At 38.5% G+C, this 15441-nt stretch overlaps 1 protein-coding gene across 4 annotated transcripts in view; it reads right to left on the reverse strand.

Moving 5' to 3' along the window:
* Positions 1-2074: 2074 nt before the first annotated feature.
* PIK3R1 (phosphoinositide-3-kinase regulatory subunit 1) overlaps positions 2075-15441 on the reverse strand; it is an 83072-nt gene continuing 69705 nt past the window's right edge. For 2 of the 4 annotated variants that reach the window (XM_031003243.3, XM_055367061.2), the window contains exons 8-16: positions 8225-8327; positions 7381-7479; positions 7097-7277; positions 6746-6871; positions 5902-6044; positions 5500-5676; positions 5336-5404; positions 4483-4653; positions 2075-3415 (exon numbers count right to left, since the gene is read on the reverse strand). In XM_031003243.3, the coding sequence (XP_030859103.2) occupies positions 3226-3415; positions 4483-4653; positions 5336-5404; positions 5500-5676; positions 5902-6044; positions 6746-6871; positions 7097-7277; positions 7381-7479; positions 8225-8327 (1259 nt within the window). In that variant the 3' untranslated portion in view covers positions 2075-3225. Of the gene's footprint in view, positions 3416-4482; positions 4654-5335; positions 5405-5499; positions 5677-5901; positions 6045-6745; positions 6872-7096; positions 7278-7380; positions 7480-8224; positions 8328-9763; positions 10180-11865; positions 12223-15441 lie in introns of those variants that run through there. The other 2 variants (XM_004058758.5, XM_004058756.5) reach the window with 2 other exon arrangements.

Here is a 15441-nt window from a genome sequence, read left to right on the forward strand (position 1 = left end):
AATATGAACTTCTCACTTCACTTGCAAACAATTTTCACCTTTGTAAGACAAAACAAAGCAACCTCAAAGGGAAAAATCCCATACACATAAATAAGAATTGTACTAGACGTTCGCTTGTTATGTACTTGAACTCAACAACTACTGTGGATCTGTTTTGGCTGAAAGGTGTACTGGAAACACAGTCCATGCACATATACATATATACATTTATCAAAGGCCATGAAGTTATCAGATGTTGCAAACACATGTTTTGCCTTTTCACGTGGTTATGATCTCTCGTGTGTGTAATGTGAGGTCCCAATGCTCCCACTTCTATGCCCAATCACAGCCTCACTGCAGCTTAGCTTCTGGCTTTATCTTTAGGATGCTACACTGGGTGGGAAAAACTGATGCATGGATAAAAATCATATATCAGGAGTGCCTCTGCTGTATCTATTCATATTCAGCCGTTCAGACAATATTGTTAGGACTGTCTGATGAAATCCAAAGTGGCCGGCTAGCAAAGTATCTAAAATGACAAATGCGGTGGGCAAGCTACACTGCAATCAAAAAAGGCATTGGGCAGAATAGGTCTGGTGTAACTCAGTCATATGGAATGATGAATCCTACTTTGCTGTTCAATGAAAAGATCTATTGCACTTATGTTTGTGAGATGCAAAAATAAGGCAAATGCCTAAATACCGTATCATCTTGCAAAGAATGTTGAAGCACAAAAATTCACAAAACTGTAGCTTTTAATGAAAATATTCAATCTCAGATCTTATATTTTAGAAATAAAAATTTGTATGTAATAGCATACATGTGCTACCAAAAAAATACCCACAAACCTAGTTTAAAAACTGTTAACTAATTAACTGTTAGACTTGTGTGTGATCTAGAAGGATATCACAATAACTTTAAAGCAGAGACGCAGACTAAAACCAGGGAAATCGTCAGTTGTCTGGCGATGAGAAGGAGATGGTCAGATCAGTAAAGTCAAGTTTGAGGGCTAACAAACAGTCTTGCTATAAGACTGACTTTTGCTTAAGTATGAGTAGCTTCATGTAAAGAGGACAAATAATACATTCTACAGATGATTCACTCAGCTGCAAGACTGATTCTTTCAAAAGGAACAACATTAAAAAACAAAGTAACAGAAAACCCTCACCCTAGTACTTAAACAGAAATATAGCTGTGGGTAAATCTAATATGGAGAAAGAGTAATTTGAAATTGCAAGATTTCATTTAGTCTATCAGGGTAGTGACCATATTATGGTTGCTAATTAGTCTTTATTCCTCCCAACACATGTACAGTTCCTACTGAACATACCAGCTTTTGCATATCTAAATCAGGAAGAGAGACCTCTCACTCCTGCCCTAAATGGGAAACATGATGCTAACGTTTCCTTTTCCCCCCCGTAGTGAAGCACATACAATGATTAGAATGAATGAGAAGGACTGCCACTTGGATTCCTGCAATGACCATGACTTTAGTGAGCTCCACACAGTCCAGAGCAGTGACAGTATGACTGTGTCTATTTGCTTTATGTTCTAAACCAAATGGAAAGCTAGGAGGGTAACCAACATACCACCAAAAGTATTTTTCAGATCATGCTTTTTTTTTTTTTCTTCCTAAAACGAGTATTTGCTGGTCATGATGGATAGTCTGTGACAGAGATTATCCCTTTAAACCAGTGTTCTAAACAAAGGTGAGCACTGTTCCAGGAACCCAAAAACAAACTTGGCACTTCCTTCCCAAGAAGTGAAATACCTGACCAGTCACACTGTATTAGAGATACAGTAGGTTTGTAATTGTCATTAATTGATAACTAGCAAATCAAAGTGAGAGAAGACTGAAGTAGAAGAAGCAACTTCACTTTGCAGTTATTCACTTCTCTGTAAATCATGAGAAAGTGCATATAACCTTGCCTCCCCCTCCCACCACCCCACTTGATACATCCCTTCACTACCTTCCCCCTCCCTAGATTCAAGAAGTTCACAATTCTTTATGAAATAAACATTGCCAGGTACCGTATTTTAAGAGTCTTAAAACAACATTGTTGGACTCAGCAATACTTTGTCATATTCATAGATCTTTTTCATTTCTTTTTTTTATTGAATAAAGCAGCTTTGAAGCTTATCAGGCACTGCCCAACAAAACAGTCCAAAAAAAATCTGTTATGAACTTTTTAACCTTGGGCTAACAGCCAAGTACTCTGTACAAGAAAAACTGTAAAATATTTCATAGTTTTAATTCTGAAGCCATTTTTTTTTTTACTGGCATCCTGTACATTTACTTTTAAAAAAGGATAACAAAAATGAATATTAACAAAAATCCGGGACAACAATATTTTCAAGCAACAAAAACTGGGGTGGGGAAGCTTATTCTGAAGGTACATTTAAAACTGAAATAACAACTTAATGAAAATTAAGAATTGCATAGCGCTGTGAATTTAGCCTTCAGCAAAACAAAACAGAAGCTATTTGGTATTGATACAAATCCATCTATTTGATAGTTAGTCATCCAATATTATGTACATATTTTATATACTGAATGTCATTTTAAGTCCTGTTTTCCAAACCCCATTTTTCTGTTGCTGGGTTTTTGTTTTTTGACAAGTTAAACACTTTCTGGCACTTTCTATGACAGAATTTCTTCTGAACATACATGAACTGACATTCTCCCAAAGCGTCCCTTGTGAGTGGACGTGCCTTTCTGCTACATATCGTTCATTTGTTACAAAATGAAATAATCCACAGTGCGATGTGTCTGGGTCCACCGTGCACAGCAACATCCAGGCTAAACCAGGCTGGACCGAACCTTCTCAGGCCAGGGTTCTTCTGCCTCTCTCTCCTCCGCTCTCCAGAGTCCCAACTTTCAGCTGGTAAAGCTTCAGAAAGCATTAACAAGCACCATGGTTAAAGGCCTCTTTGTCCCTGCACGCAGAGATTTTTGCATTTCTTTTTCTCTTTGTGTTGTATGTGGTTGTGGCTTTAAATTAAACCAAAGAAAAAAAGAAAAAGAAGGGATAAGCACTCCAGCTTAGGAACGTGTGGTCATCATACAGCCCTAGGCTGCATGTCTTCCCCTACTTCTTTTTTGTGAAAGAAAGCTCTAGTCCCATCCAAAGAAAGATGGCTTCGTTTCTGCAGCTCAATTCACAGATCAGACTGGAGAGGAGCCCTTTGCTTTCCAGAGGCCTCAGGGTGGCTGAACTTCAGGAGAAGGATCAAAGAGTAAGCGCTTCATCGCCTCTGCTGTGCATATACTGGGTAGGCTAGTGTGACATTGAGGGAGTCGTTGTGCTGCACGAGGGAGGTGTGTTGGTAATGTAGCACCAGTTCTTTCAGAGAGCTGTACAAGTTATAGGGCTCGGCAAAGCCATAGCCAGTTGCTGTTTTGTTTATGACACAATGCTTTACTTCGCCGTCCACCCTAGAGAGGAGAGAAGAAAAACTGTCTTTTGAGCTTGTCCAAGACAATTCACAACTCTTCAGGGCATCTTTAATAAAAAGCATTATTGTGCAGTCTCAACTTGGGGAAAGGGTCCTAGGTTACAACAGACACTTGGCCGAGTGCCTTGGGTAGGTAACCCAGCTTCACTGACTGACTGTATTTTCATCTTTAAAATGGTTTAAAGGGAAGACAATAGTAAAATGTATGTAATACAGTTACTTTGAGAAATGAAATGAGATCATGCATGCAATATGCTAGATAGAATGCCTGACATGCAGTAAGCATGCAACAAGTGGTAGCTTCCCATCATGATGAGGACAACTATCTGCAGTGCTCCATGACTAGCAGTGTTACTATTACTCCCATTATGACTATTCATAGGATTCCTTCTTTCTGGCTGTCCTTGAGGTGTCAGCACAACTCTCCATCTCTGCATGTGCCCTTATGCACAGTAAGGACAAAAGCACCCTTCTTTGCTGTAGGACTATTGCTCTCATTAAATGAAAGGTGATCATGGAGTGTAACATACTTTTAGAACCATTCCCTACTAGAGGACATTAATTTCTTGGAAATGGTGATGTCAGTGATCCAATGTGGGTGTACCTATCTCAAGGATAATGATCAGAATCCTTTTTTTCACCTGTTCCTGATGAGTATTTTTCCTATGGGTGATGTTCTCACATAAATTACCTCAGATTCTAACTATAGTAGCCTTGAGAGGCAAAAAAGGCAGGCACTGCCACTTCCATTTTAAAGATGAGAAAAAAAGACTTAGTGATTTCTCATGATTAATAAGCACTGAATGGGAATCCAAACCTAGTCTTCCAACTAAACAGTAGGTATCTATTAGACTGTATTAACATACACTTCTGGCTAGACTTTAAAATGGTATTACAGCTGCTTTGGTTTCTCTTCTACATTATTGTACTGTAAGCTTATTCAAGACTAAAACTATGTCAAATCTTTGCCCCCAAAACTCAATGAATGAATAAAAGAAACATCTCTTCATGAGATGTTGTAAAGAAAAGTTTGCTGGAGATACATACACTACAGAGCAGGCGTAGCAGCCCTGTTTACTGCTCTCCCGGACAAGAAAAGTGCCATCTCGCTTCCCTCGCAACAGGTTTTCAGCTTTGTTTCGGTTGCTGCTTCCAACATTCCATGTCTTCTCATCATGATGGGGCAAATCTTCATCATCTTCCACCAGTGAATATTGGCTAGGCAGGCAGGACAGAAAGTTTCTAAATGAAGAGTGCAGGAGCCATCAGCTTGCCTTGCTGTCTTCCCTAGGCATACCCCACTCACTTCCCTCCTGGCCCCTACCAAGCCAGTCAGACTGGCCATCACATGCCTGCCTCTGCCCGACCTGAGTTTTCCTCTCCTGGTATTCAGCCTCCAGTGCAACCTCCCAGGACAAAGAGTTACCAATCAACTGTACTATTTCTGTTTTCAAGCAACCACACTCAGGTACCTGGGCAGAGAGGAAGGTATTAAAACAATCTTGTATATCCAGTTTAGATCAGGAAATTGACTAGGCAGATTGCCAGTTTTTGACTAATTCAAACAAAGTATATACTTAAGCTTTAAAATATATTAAGCATAATTATTTTTTCTCTGACTGTTCCAAAAATATTTTGGGATTTTTCAGATGTTCAGGGACATCATTATGGACACAGAGAGTTGTTTCACGGCATTATGAGTAAAAATAAATCCTAGTCCTCCTTAGCTAAGCTTTCTTTTTTTAAAATTCTGGATAATGGCACTGAGTTTATACATTTTCTCCTACAAGATGTTCCAAACTCAGTAAAATTCCTCACTTGTTCTAAAAACAAAGCAAGTCACGCATTTTCCTAAAATGAGAAAAATCTTCTGCTATCACCATCTTTAGTAACTACTTACTCTTCAGTGTTTTCATTGCCCAACCACTCGTTCAACTTCTTTTGCCGAACACCTTTTTGAGTCAACCACCTGAAAAACAGTTTTGAAAAGAGAACACATTAACTCATCCTGAATTGTAGCAATCACCAATTATTCATGTATAGGATTCCATTTCAAATACTTACATCAAGTATTGGTCTCTCGTCTTTCTCAGCTGGATAAGGTCTGGTTTAATGCTGTTCATACGTTTGTCAATTTCTCGATACTCAGCTGCCTGCTTCTTCAAGTCTTCTTCCAATCTTCTTCTACTGTCAATAATTTCACTGATTCGAGACTTCAACTTATCATAATTATGCATAATCCTGCAGGCAAAAGAAATGTATTTGTTATTATCTGGGTACATCAGGAACGGTCCCCAAAGTTCATGAAAAGTTTCACTATGGTTTCCCAGCAGTTTTCCTTAGGTAAAGCGTGGCTTCTCTTCCTGTCATTTTTAAATCATTCAAAGCACAGAAAAGCGAGATCATCTTTAAATGGTTTTAGAGGATTTTGGTTATCTCTAGCACAAGAACAAGGGAAACACCAACCTTTGTATTTCTTTCTCATTGCCTTCACGTTTAAACTTTTCTATGTATTCTTTGCTGTACCGCTCTTGGGTCTGGCACTGTTCTTCAAATATCTTTATGGTTTCATTAAATGCTTCAATAGCTGTCCTTTTCATTTGGATTTCCTGCAACATAATTTTAAAAAGATAATGTCATACCTTTCATAGAACAATTTCTTACTGCAAGACACTACCAGGACATTTGATCTGTATTATTAGCAGAGTGGGACTCAAATTCATAAAATCCATTAAAATAGTATCCCAGAAACAAGTATTTCCTCTGGAGAATTTTCTCAATCTATGAAAAATGATTGCGTGGCAATTTCCTGTAGTTTTTATCTTCTTAAAAGCTATTGTAGTTTACAGCATCCCTGTTGTTTTCTATTCCCTCTGGCATTCCCAGATACATGAGTGACCAGTGAAGAATAAGGGTCTAGAAAAGCACAGCAGTATATAGCCCTTCCTTTTCATGGCAGGATATATATTAATGCCTAAATCTCCATTTCAGGGATTAGACAAGTCTGTGAAACTTCCAGTTATTACTAACTTCCAATCTAAACAGGATCCTTCTATCATGAATCAAATCAACTTGAAACTCAGTGACTGCTTCAGTTATCACGTGAACTTAATTTATTATTCTGATACTTAAAATTTTTGGTTTAAAGCTTTAGAGATATTATGCTAGAATAATCAACAATGATTCACAAATAAATGATCTCACCCCCACCTCATTCGTAAAAACTCAACCTTTTAAATTCTTTTTGCCATGTTAGTCTTTAAAAGTTTCGAACTCTTATTTTTTAATCTGATTTTCATAGAAAACTCACCTGGGATGTGCGGGTATATTCTTCATATAATCTATCATATTCTCGACTTTTTTCTTGAAACTGAGTGTTATATTCATGTAATTTTTTCCCTACAGCTTCAATATTATCTTCTTTGACAACTTGATCCTAGAAAGATTAAAATAAATTCAATGGATAAGGTATTTAATCAAATAACAATTGTTTAACAAAATAGCTGACATGGAAACATCTTTAAAATTGCAATTATGTAATTACAAGTGTCAAGTTTTTTAGACTTGATTACATGTAATTCATCTGCTTCAAATGTTTTCTAAGTATTAAAAGGATCTTGTCTAAACATCGTAACTGGATAATTCATTCAGTTTTTATTACCTGTTGGTATTTGGATACTGGATAAAGTAATTTCACATCCAATTTGGGATTATACTGAGCTAGAGATTCATTCCGGTAGTGGTTTATTAATTCAACCACAGAATTGAAGGTTAATGGGTCAGAGAAGCCATATTTCCCATCTCGATGAAATATTTTGATTAATTTGTTATTTCCCCCTTTCCTGTAAAAACAATATAAAATTAAAGGTATTAACATTTTGGAATAAGGAAATATGTTTTAATATCAGCCCAAAACCCTAATTTCAGCTATATTCCCTGGCTTACCTTAGTGTAAGAGTATAATCACCATGCATTTTAGTAGACGCATCTCGTACCAAAAAGGTCCCGTCTGCTGTGTCTCGAAGTTTTTCATTCACTTCTTCCCTGAAATGAAAACACAAAACAATGCTCACCTTAAGGTTTAGTGACCACAGATTTGTATTTTTTAAAATAGGCTATTTTTTAGAGCAGTTTTAGGTTCACAGCAAAATCAAGTGGAAAGTACAGTGAGTGCCCATATTCCTCCTGCCTCTCATAGATTTAAATTAATGAACTGCATTTTCAGAGCTTACTAATAAGAGCTAATAATTTGTTTAAATAGAAATGTTAGCAATTGCAGTCTCATCACAAACAGGTGCATATCACTTTCACTATTGGTGTATCTGTGGTACTAAGTTTTTATTTTTTCAACCAAACATTACAATCTCTCTGACAAATGAGCACAGAAACTCATGATCTCAAAAAGGTTTCTCCAACCTTACTCCCCCTTCCCAAAGCTAACATAAAATGGCATTGTTTTCTTATTGTGTTTAAGGCAAGAATTCTTCGAGTTGTGCTTAATAGATAGAGTGCCTTCACACTCTGTTCTTAGGCAGTGCCACTTCACTCTGGCACTTCACTGACATCTCTGTCAATAATGAAACTTCCCGGGTATTTAATTTCCTGTGGCATCCAGCACCCACAGTTCTCCGGTGCTCAGTGACTTTTTCTGGTCATCTTTGGAAGAGAACCAACTATGCTTCATGCTTATGTTGGATGATATCCTAAAAATGGAACTTAGCAAGCTGGTGCTTTTCTTTTAATCTAAAACTCTCTGTATCTAGTGAAAACGAAGTTTCTGTAGCCTTACCTCGAGATATCTCCCCAGTACCATTCAGCATCTTGTAAGGACATATTGTTATTCATACCGTTGTTGGCTACAGTAGTGGGTTTTGGTGGTTTAGGAGGCAGTGCTGCAGATGAAAAAGAAAAAGTTGTTCGCAATCCCAACTACATTAGAACTAAATTTCTTTAGATGAATACTTTTACTTTAAAAAAATAAAAAATTAGAGTAACTGAAATATATAGCACTAGTTCACAATTCCATGCAATATGGAAGATAATTTTCTTAAATCTTTCAGAGCATGGCTCAAAAAGAAATGAAACTGAAAAGGAGAAAAGAGAGAGAGACTTAGAAACTAACAAATAAATTGGGCTGGCCATGTGAATAAATTTCAAAGTAAATCCAGAGTCATGACATTCTGTACTTCTAGATTCTAGTTATATTAAAGTTTCATGCCTGGTCAAATCCATCTAAAGTAAGATACTATGAACATATGAGTAGCAGGAATAACATGAGTTGGCTTTAATTTCCTCTTATTTAATTATGAAAGACAAATTTGGTCTCTGTCCTCCACAAACACTGTTGCAGTAATACAAACACTGTTGCAGTAATAAAAAGGCTCATCTACAGCAGTATGTTTTAAGAGGAGCAATTGGGTTTCTCTAATCTTAGTATTTCAGGCACTGTTCTGCCAAAAGCCACTTTAAGAAACTCTCATCTGTGCCCTAAATCTCTTTAATATGTTAATATTCTGTTGGATAAATTGTGCTCTATATACTAGGTCTGATTAAAAACGATATCCCCCTTCCTCAATGTCAAATCAGTATTCATATATACCAATTGGTGACAAATAAAAGACTGCAGTATTCCTGAATACCTTAAATGGGGGCAGGGGGAGAGCTAACATTGGAATAAAACAACTTAGGAAACAAAATAAATCTAGGATTTTTAGGTAAATTCTGTCATAAGTTTTAAAGCACTGTTACTATTTTAACTTATGCAAAAAATGATTTCAGGTATCTACCAAGAATATTTTACAAAGACTAGCAATAATGGAAAGTCAACTTCTTTTTTCATTATAATATCTTAATATAAGAGAGAGCAAGCAAAGTCTCAACATTTAGAGAACTGAGTTGTAATCACTGCTACATTTTACATGCTTTCTAAAGTACCAAGTGTTATCACTGCAAAGTGCTACACTGTTCTCATCCACTGGAACAGAGAAAAGCAGCACAAAGGATGCATCATTTTAATTACAGGGACAATATCCCACAACATAACTCACCCAGGGAAGGATCTCGATTAACAAAAGACACCAGTGAAAAACTGGAGTTCAATTCATATCCATTCAAGTAAGAATAAGCATTTACCACACACAGCCTGAGCTGCTTGCTTCCACAGACAGTCAAACAATCTGTTTAATTTTTAAGCCATGAGCAAACTAATTTTTATCAATGAAACAAATTAATAAAAACAGAAATCCAAAAAGGATCTTTTACAGTAGCTTTCGAAAAATTAAAAAGCCACGAAATTAACTAACTCTCTACAATAATACTGCAGTATTACCTGGTGGGTCCATTTCTATATAAAACATCAAGTCTGTGCCACAATTTATATCTGTCTTGGCATATTCTAAATCCAGGTCTTCCATATTCCAAACAGTATTGTACATTTGTGCAAGAGTTTCCTTGGCTGAGCTCAGTTATAAGAAAAGAGTCCGGCTTTCTTTGTAATGGTGTCTTGGAATTCATTTTAAAACCTATAAGGGGCTGCACTGAAACCTATTACATCACATGCCCCAGCCAATCAAGTCAGAAAAATGTCACCAGACCACTCCTGCTTCATCAGTTCTCTTCCATACCAGCCTTAACATAACGACCTCACTGAGAAGCTACATTTAATAGAACTGCAATATATACATGCTCATCCTTTCAAAAAGGTGTTTAATTTGACTGTTCTCCAGCAGCGAGTTTTCTAATTCCTTGTTTATTACTCCTTGCAGCATGGTACGCTCTGCTGTTGGCAGGTTGACAAAAGCTGATATGCTGCAGCTCCGAGCTTTTCTCCCCACTTAGTGCACTGGTTTTATAGATAGCCCAGTCATTCCCTGGTTTAAAAATCTTACAAAGGCATTAAAAGGGTATACTTAAGTTATGTTTTATAGTCCTTAGATATCTCTCATGTATAAGAGAAGCAGTACAGACTACTCCTGGTATTTTAGTCCTCCATAATTCACTGAAAACCCAGAATTCAAACACTGTCACAAATGTACCACATTAGAAAGGACAGTTAAAAGAAAATGTATAGATAAAATGTCCTCCTCTACCAAACATTCCAAAGTTAAAACTAGACTTTATAGACTAACAATGAAAATTCTGAATAGGAATGCAGATGCCTATTAGCAGAAATAATAAACGTAATTGTCTGTCAACATTATTAATGAGAATTTTAATGTGACTGCCTAAAAAAACTGGGCAAAGAAAATGCTTCTTCCAAAAAGAAAGAGGCTATAGATCAGAATGCAGAGTAGAGGTATATTTATCTTTGCAAAATATTTCACTGATGAACCCATCTTCGCTACTAATACTGCTTGAACGGGAAGATGATGTAATCACTTTTTTTTTTTTTTTTTTTTTTTTTTTGCTTTTCCCCCTCTATCTCAAATGCCTCACTCCGGGACAAATATTCCTTCTTAGCACTACTTAACATAAATAAATCAATTTTGGCTCTTCAAAGTCATTCTGCATATAATCCTGTCACCCTTATAGGAGCCTACTGTACATTCTCATTGTGAACCAATCTCTCTTTACATTCACAATATTATGATGGCGGGGGGGGGGGAGGGGCTCTTCCCCCAGGTAAATGTGGCTCATTTAAAAAAGTACAGTGGGGCTCTGTGATCTATGTACACATGTATGTCACATATTTGTGTGACCATTTAAAAAACACAGAAACCCTTGAGACTTTCTGTAAAATTTGGGATCATAAAATATATTAAAAAGCAGACCAAAGGCAAGGCATTCTGTTCTCTGACGTCCCCTGTCTAGTTTAATTCATTTTCCCATTATTGGGAAAAGCAGGCTCACCTTGTCTCTTCCCACCCTCTCCCACTTTTCTATTTGCCTAAGTTTACCTGAACTCAAATTCAAATAAAAACAGTAAAAGTGGCTGTATGCCCTAAGATTCAGAAAAACATTCTTTTTTAGTTTAATTAAAATGTCGACTCTCCCCCAAAGCAAGGAGACAAGTTCTCCGAGCAGCTGTGGCGGGTTTAACAGCCCAGAGTGCCAGTCCATGCATTTGGGAACCGTCGGTGCAAACCAGTCTGGCTGTTGGATCTTCTGTGGCAAACTAACTCAGGGAGAAGGCAGGGAGACAGGTGATTTTCCCATGGTCTCTCCAAGCCCTGGCCTGGCACCAACTTCCAACCAAGCACGTTGTAATTAGTACCTTCTTACTGAAATTCCAACCTAAACCCTATCTTTCCCAGCCACTGTCCCCCTCGAGGACAGGGGGAGTGTCTCCCCTAATCTCCCATCTGTCCTCCCCAGGCAGCGCTTACAGGGGCGCACGCACACACACGTACTTCAAGACAAACTACAGAAAGGCACCGCTCAGATAAACCACAGGGAAGGAACAGAGAAGTGCACAAATTCAAGGCAACTTACTTTGCAGGTTATGCATTTCAACGGTTTCCCTTTGAAATGCCTGTATCCGACAATGAAAAAAAAAATCCCCAAAGCTGTTCTTCCACCAAGTGGGCCAAGCCCCCGCACCTCCCCCAAGCCTGTTCCCGGCAGGCAGTGCTCTTGTCCGGCGCCGAGAGTGCGCGCAGGAGCGGGGGCACCGCCGGGACCCTCCGGGCGTGCACAGTGGCCCAGCTCCGCTCGGCTCGGCTCGGCTCGGCTCGTCCCGTCCCGTCCCTCCGCCCCACGCCCCGCCCGGCAGTGCGTCCGGGCCACCGCCGCTCACTGCCGGCTCCTCATTGAGAAGCCAACTGGATTTCGCTACTGTATCGGGGAGGAAAGGAGCCCAGGCGCTCGCACGTCTCCCTTAGATAAAGATCGCAGCTTCATGATTAACTTGGGCAGGTTCAAATATTTGCTGAGCTAGGGATTTTGGGAGGGGGAGGGGAGCCCAAGTCAAAGTTGTCATCAGCTGACAAGTGGCCAATGCAAGACCAACTTGCTCATTTTCGCCTGGGAAATGAGAAGGCCATTGTGAGGGGACCTAAAATAGTCTCACTGGCTGCTGAGCGCGCTGGCTGGCTCGCGGGGCTCAAGTAGCCGACAGTGAAGCGAGGCACTATGCACAGCCAAACACAGGAAGTGGCTGAGCTAGTTCAGCAAAAAATAGAATCAAAGCCTCACTTGTAAAGGCCTGAACCTCTTGGAACAACCCAGAACACAGTGCCTCGCTCGTGTCCACCTCTTGCACCTCCTCCCACACACCAGCACAGACAGCCCTGCAGGTGTAAGAGGAAAGCCCTTGTGAGCAACTCGGGCAGGGAGCAGATTACAAAAATGTTCAATAGTAAGTAGTAGGAGGGCATCCTCGGACGAATATTAAACCCCACACCATATGCATACTATACTCCATGATCATGTGACGATTCAGAATAAAACAACACTGCGGCTATTTTTATGAGGTCGATTGCAACTCGCATTTAAATGGCCATATGACCTGCTAATTAAAAGGTGTCTCTGCATTAGGTTTATGTGCCAGCTAATGGGGTAAAGGATAGAAGGGCAGAGAAGGGCATACCTTTCTAAGCGGATGTTTGCCCTTTATTTGAGAAAGTGGCAATGGACCAGACTTGGGATTACTGACTACTATTTAATTAAAATTTGATCTAAGAAAATTTTCAGTTGCATGAGCATAGATAGCTTTAAGGTTATCCAGGGAAATCACCAAACTTTACACCAGAAAGTAATTTAGAGTTCACTTCAATCAATTCCTGCATGCCATAGAGGGGAAAACAAAATCTGACCCAGGGAGGTGAAGTGGTTTGCAGAAGATTATAGCCCTAAGACTAGAACCCAATCTTCTGATGGTTTCAAATGCCCTTCTCTACCCATTGTCCCTGCTCCTCACTTCCCTTTGCTAGAGAAAGTAAAAAAAAATGGACAAAACTGAAGTTAATCTTTTAAGCCACATGCAAAAAATTTCACACCCCTAACAAAACTCTGGTTTTTTCTGTTTTCTATTTTTAGCTTGCTTAAATTAAAACAAAACATTTCATTCCCTTTGAAGACATAGGTTCTTTCAATAATACCCTCATACTCTGCATGGGAAAGTGATCCAGTGGTCACATAAAGTCCACACAGGCCAACAGCAGCAACTAGCTTCAGGGTTACTTGAAATATCTGGAAAGTGCTGTTAAACCCACGATGAAAGTGATTTTACAAACTTTCCTTTAGTGCAACTGATATAATATTGAAAAACTTTCCCAATGGAAATAACAGTCTATAAGTGAATCTGCCATCTGATCATAGGGACATATGGTTAGTTCAGAGAATACCCTTGCATCCTGAGCTGCATAATCTTGCCCTACTTTTAAAAATAGCCTTTCTAAAGCTAGAAACATTGGAAACATCAGTCTCCTAAGCATACCTGTCTGGATTCACATGATGTTTCATGTCAAAACCTTCTAAGATTAAAATGCTCTGTTAAGTCCACCAGTATATTTTCTGTTTCAGAAGAAAATAAGCCACTGGAAAGCAGTACTCTCTCAACGTATAGAAAGAAAGTCTTGAAATAGATTGGAAAAACTTTGCCTTAAACAAATTTCTCACAATATGTACAATCATCTACCAGAGAGGTCCTATTATATTAGGAAAGTGTGAGCTGAATCTTTTTCCCGTTGAATTTTAGTGTTTAAAAAGTGATCTGCAAGACACGTGTTCTTTATTAGCTTTAAAAAGGGAGCCCTCTGCTGGTAGAACTGAATCAGTAATTCCTGCTTTGGGAGAAAACCATCAACTTTCTGTATATTTCGTATGTCCGAATTTGACACCAACTAATGCACATAATTGTATTACTGTCACTTGATCTATATGACTCACTAATTAGTAAATCAAAAGTACAGTTTTCACGAAGCTGCTAGTGTTGTAGGAAAACTTTTATTTTAATGTCAGCATTTCTCTGGGACCTCAAAGGCCTAGACACACTGGAAAACTAACTTTACCTTCTCGATTCTTTAAAACAATATGTATCATTCTCCCTTTCCTCAAAGTTTCGTAAAACTCATTTCAGAGGCAAATACATCCCATTGTTTCACTTCTCAGCAGATATAGTCAGGAAAATGTCTCTTGGTCCTTAAACTGTTCAAAAGTTACAAACTGAATACTATATTTCATATGTACAAGTCACCATCAAGTGGCAAATGTTGCACAAGCAGCTTTCAACCTAGAAAACTTCTTCTTTTTCTGGACATCATTTATGAAAAAAGACCATGAAAAAAAGAATAGACAACAAAAATTAACCAAAATCTTCATCTCAGGGTAAAATGAATACCTCTCTTCATAATTTTAACTTAAGACAACTTAGAACAGAGGGCCTTTTAGGGTAATTCAAATTATTTGCTCCATATCCACTGGTCTTAATTGACGTTGTGCTAAGGAAAACATCCATTTAAGTATATAAATAAGCCCAGGTTTACATATGTATAAACTCTGACACATTCTACCAGGTTTCTGAAAAGGCATCCCCACTGCTTAGCAGAATAAAGTAGTCCCCCCTTGCAATTCTCCCTCAGATCTTTGTCCCTTGAGACAAAGAGATATCTGCACTGTGAAAACAAAAGTAAAACTGACTATATACCCCTCCTAAACACATACATACCAAAATACCTGTGTCTCTCAGGACACAAATAAAACTATTGTTTGACAAAATCTAGTGTGGCTTGCCCGTTTAGTTCTACGCATCTACAAACATGTAATTTTTCAAAGTTTCATTTTTCACCTTTGAAGCAACCCTCTAATGTCAGACCACATTTTAAACCAATAAAAATTAAATCAGAGACAAGTAAAACTCTTTGAATGTCATTTCCCTCTACCTTAGTGCTTGCCTTTAGTCTGGGTTGAGAACCAAGCCCAGAGCATTTAAAACAAGATTTATGAATCAGGCTCTTCAGGATGAATGTTTTGCAATGTGCCAGTGGTTAAAAATTAACTTTGACAGGTGTAGAAGGGCAAGGGGGAGAAAGAGTCATTTATTTTCCACTCTGGGCTTGAGGGTGCAAT

The sequence above is a fragment of the Gorilla gorilla genome, chromosome 19 (assembly GCF_029281585.2).
Source record: "Gorilla gorilla gorilla isolate KB3781 chromosome 19, NHGRI_mGorGor1-v2.1_pri, whole genome shotgun sequence".
NCBI lineage: Eukaryota > Metazoa > Chordata > Mammalia > Primates > Hominidae > Gorilla > Gorilla gorilla.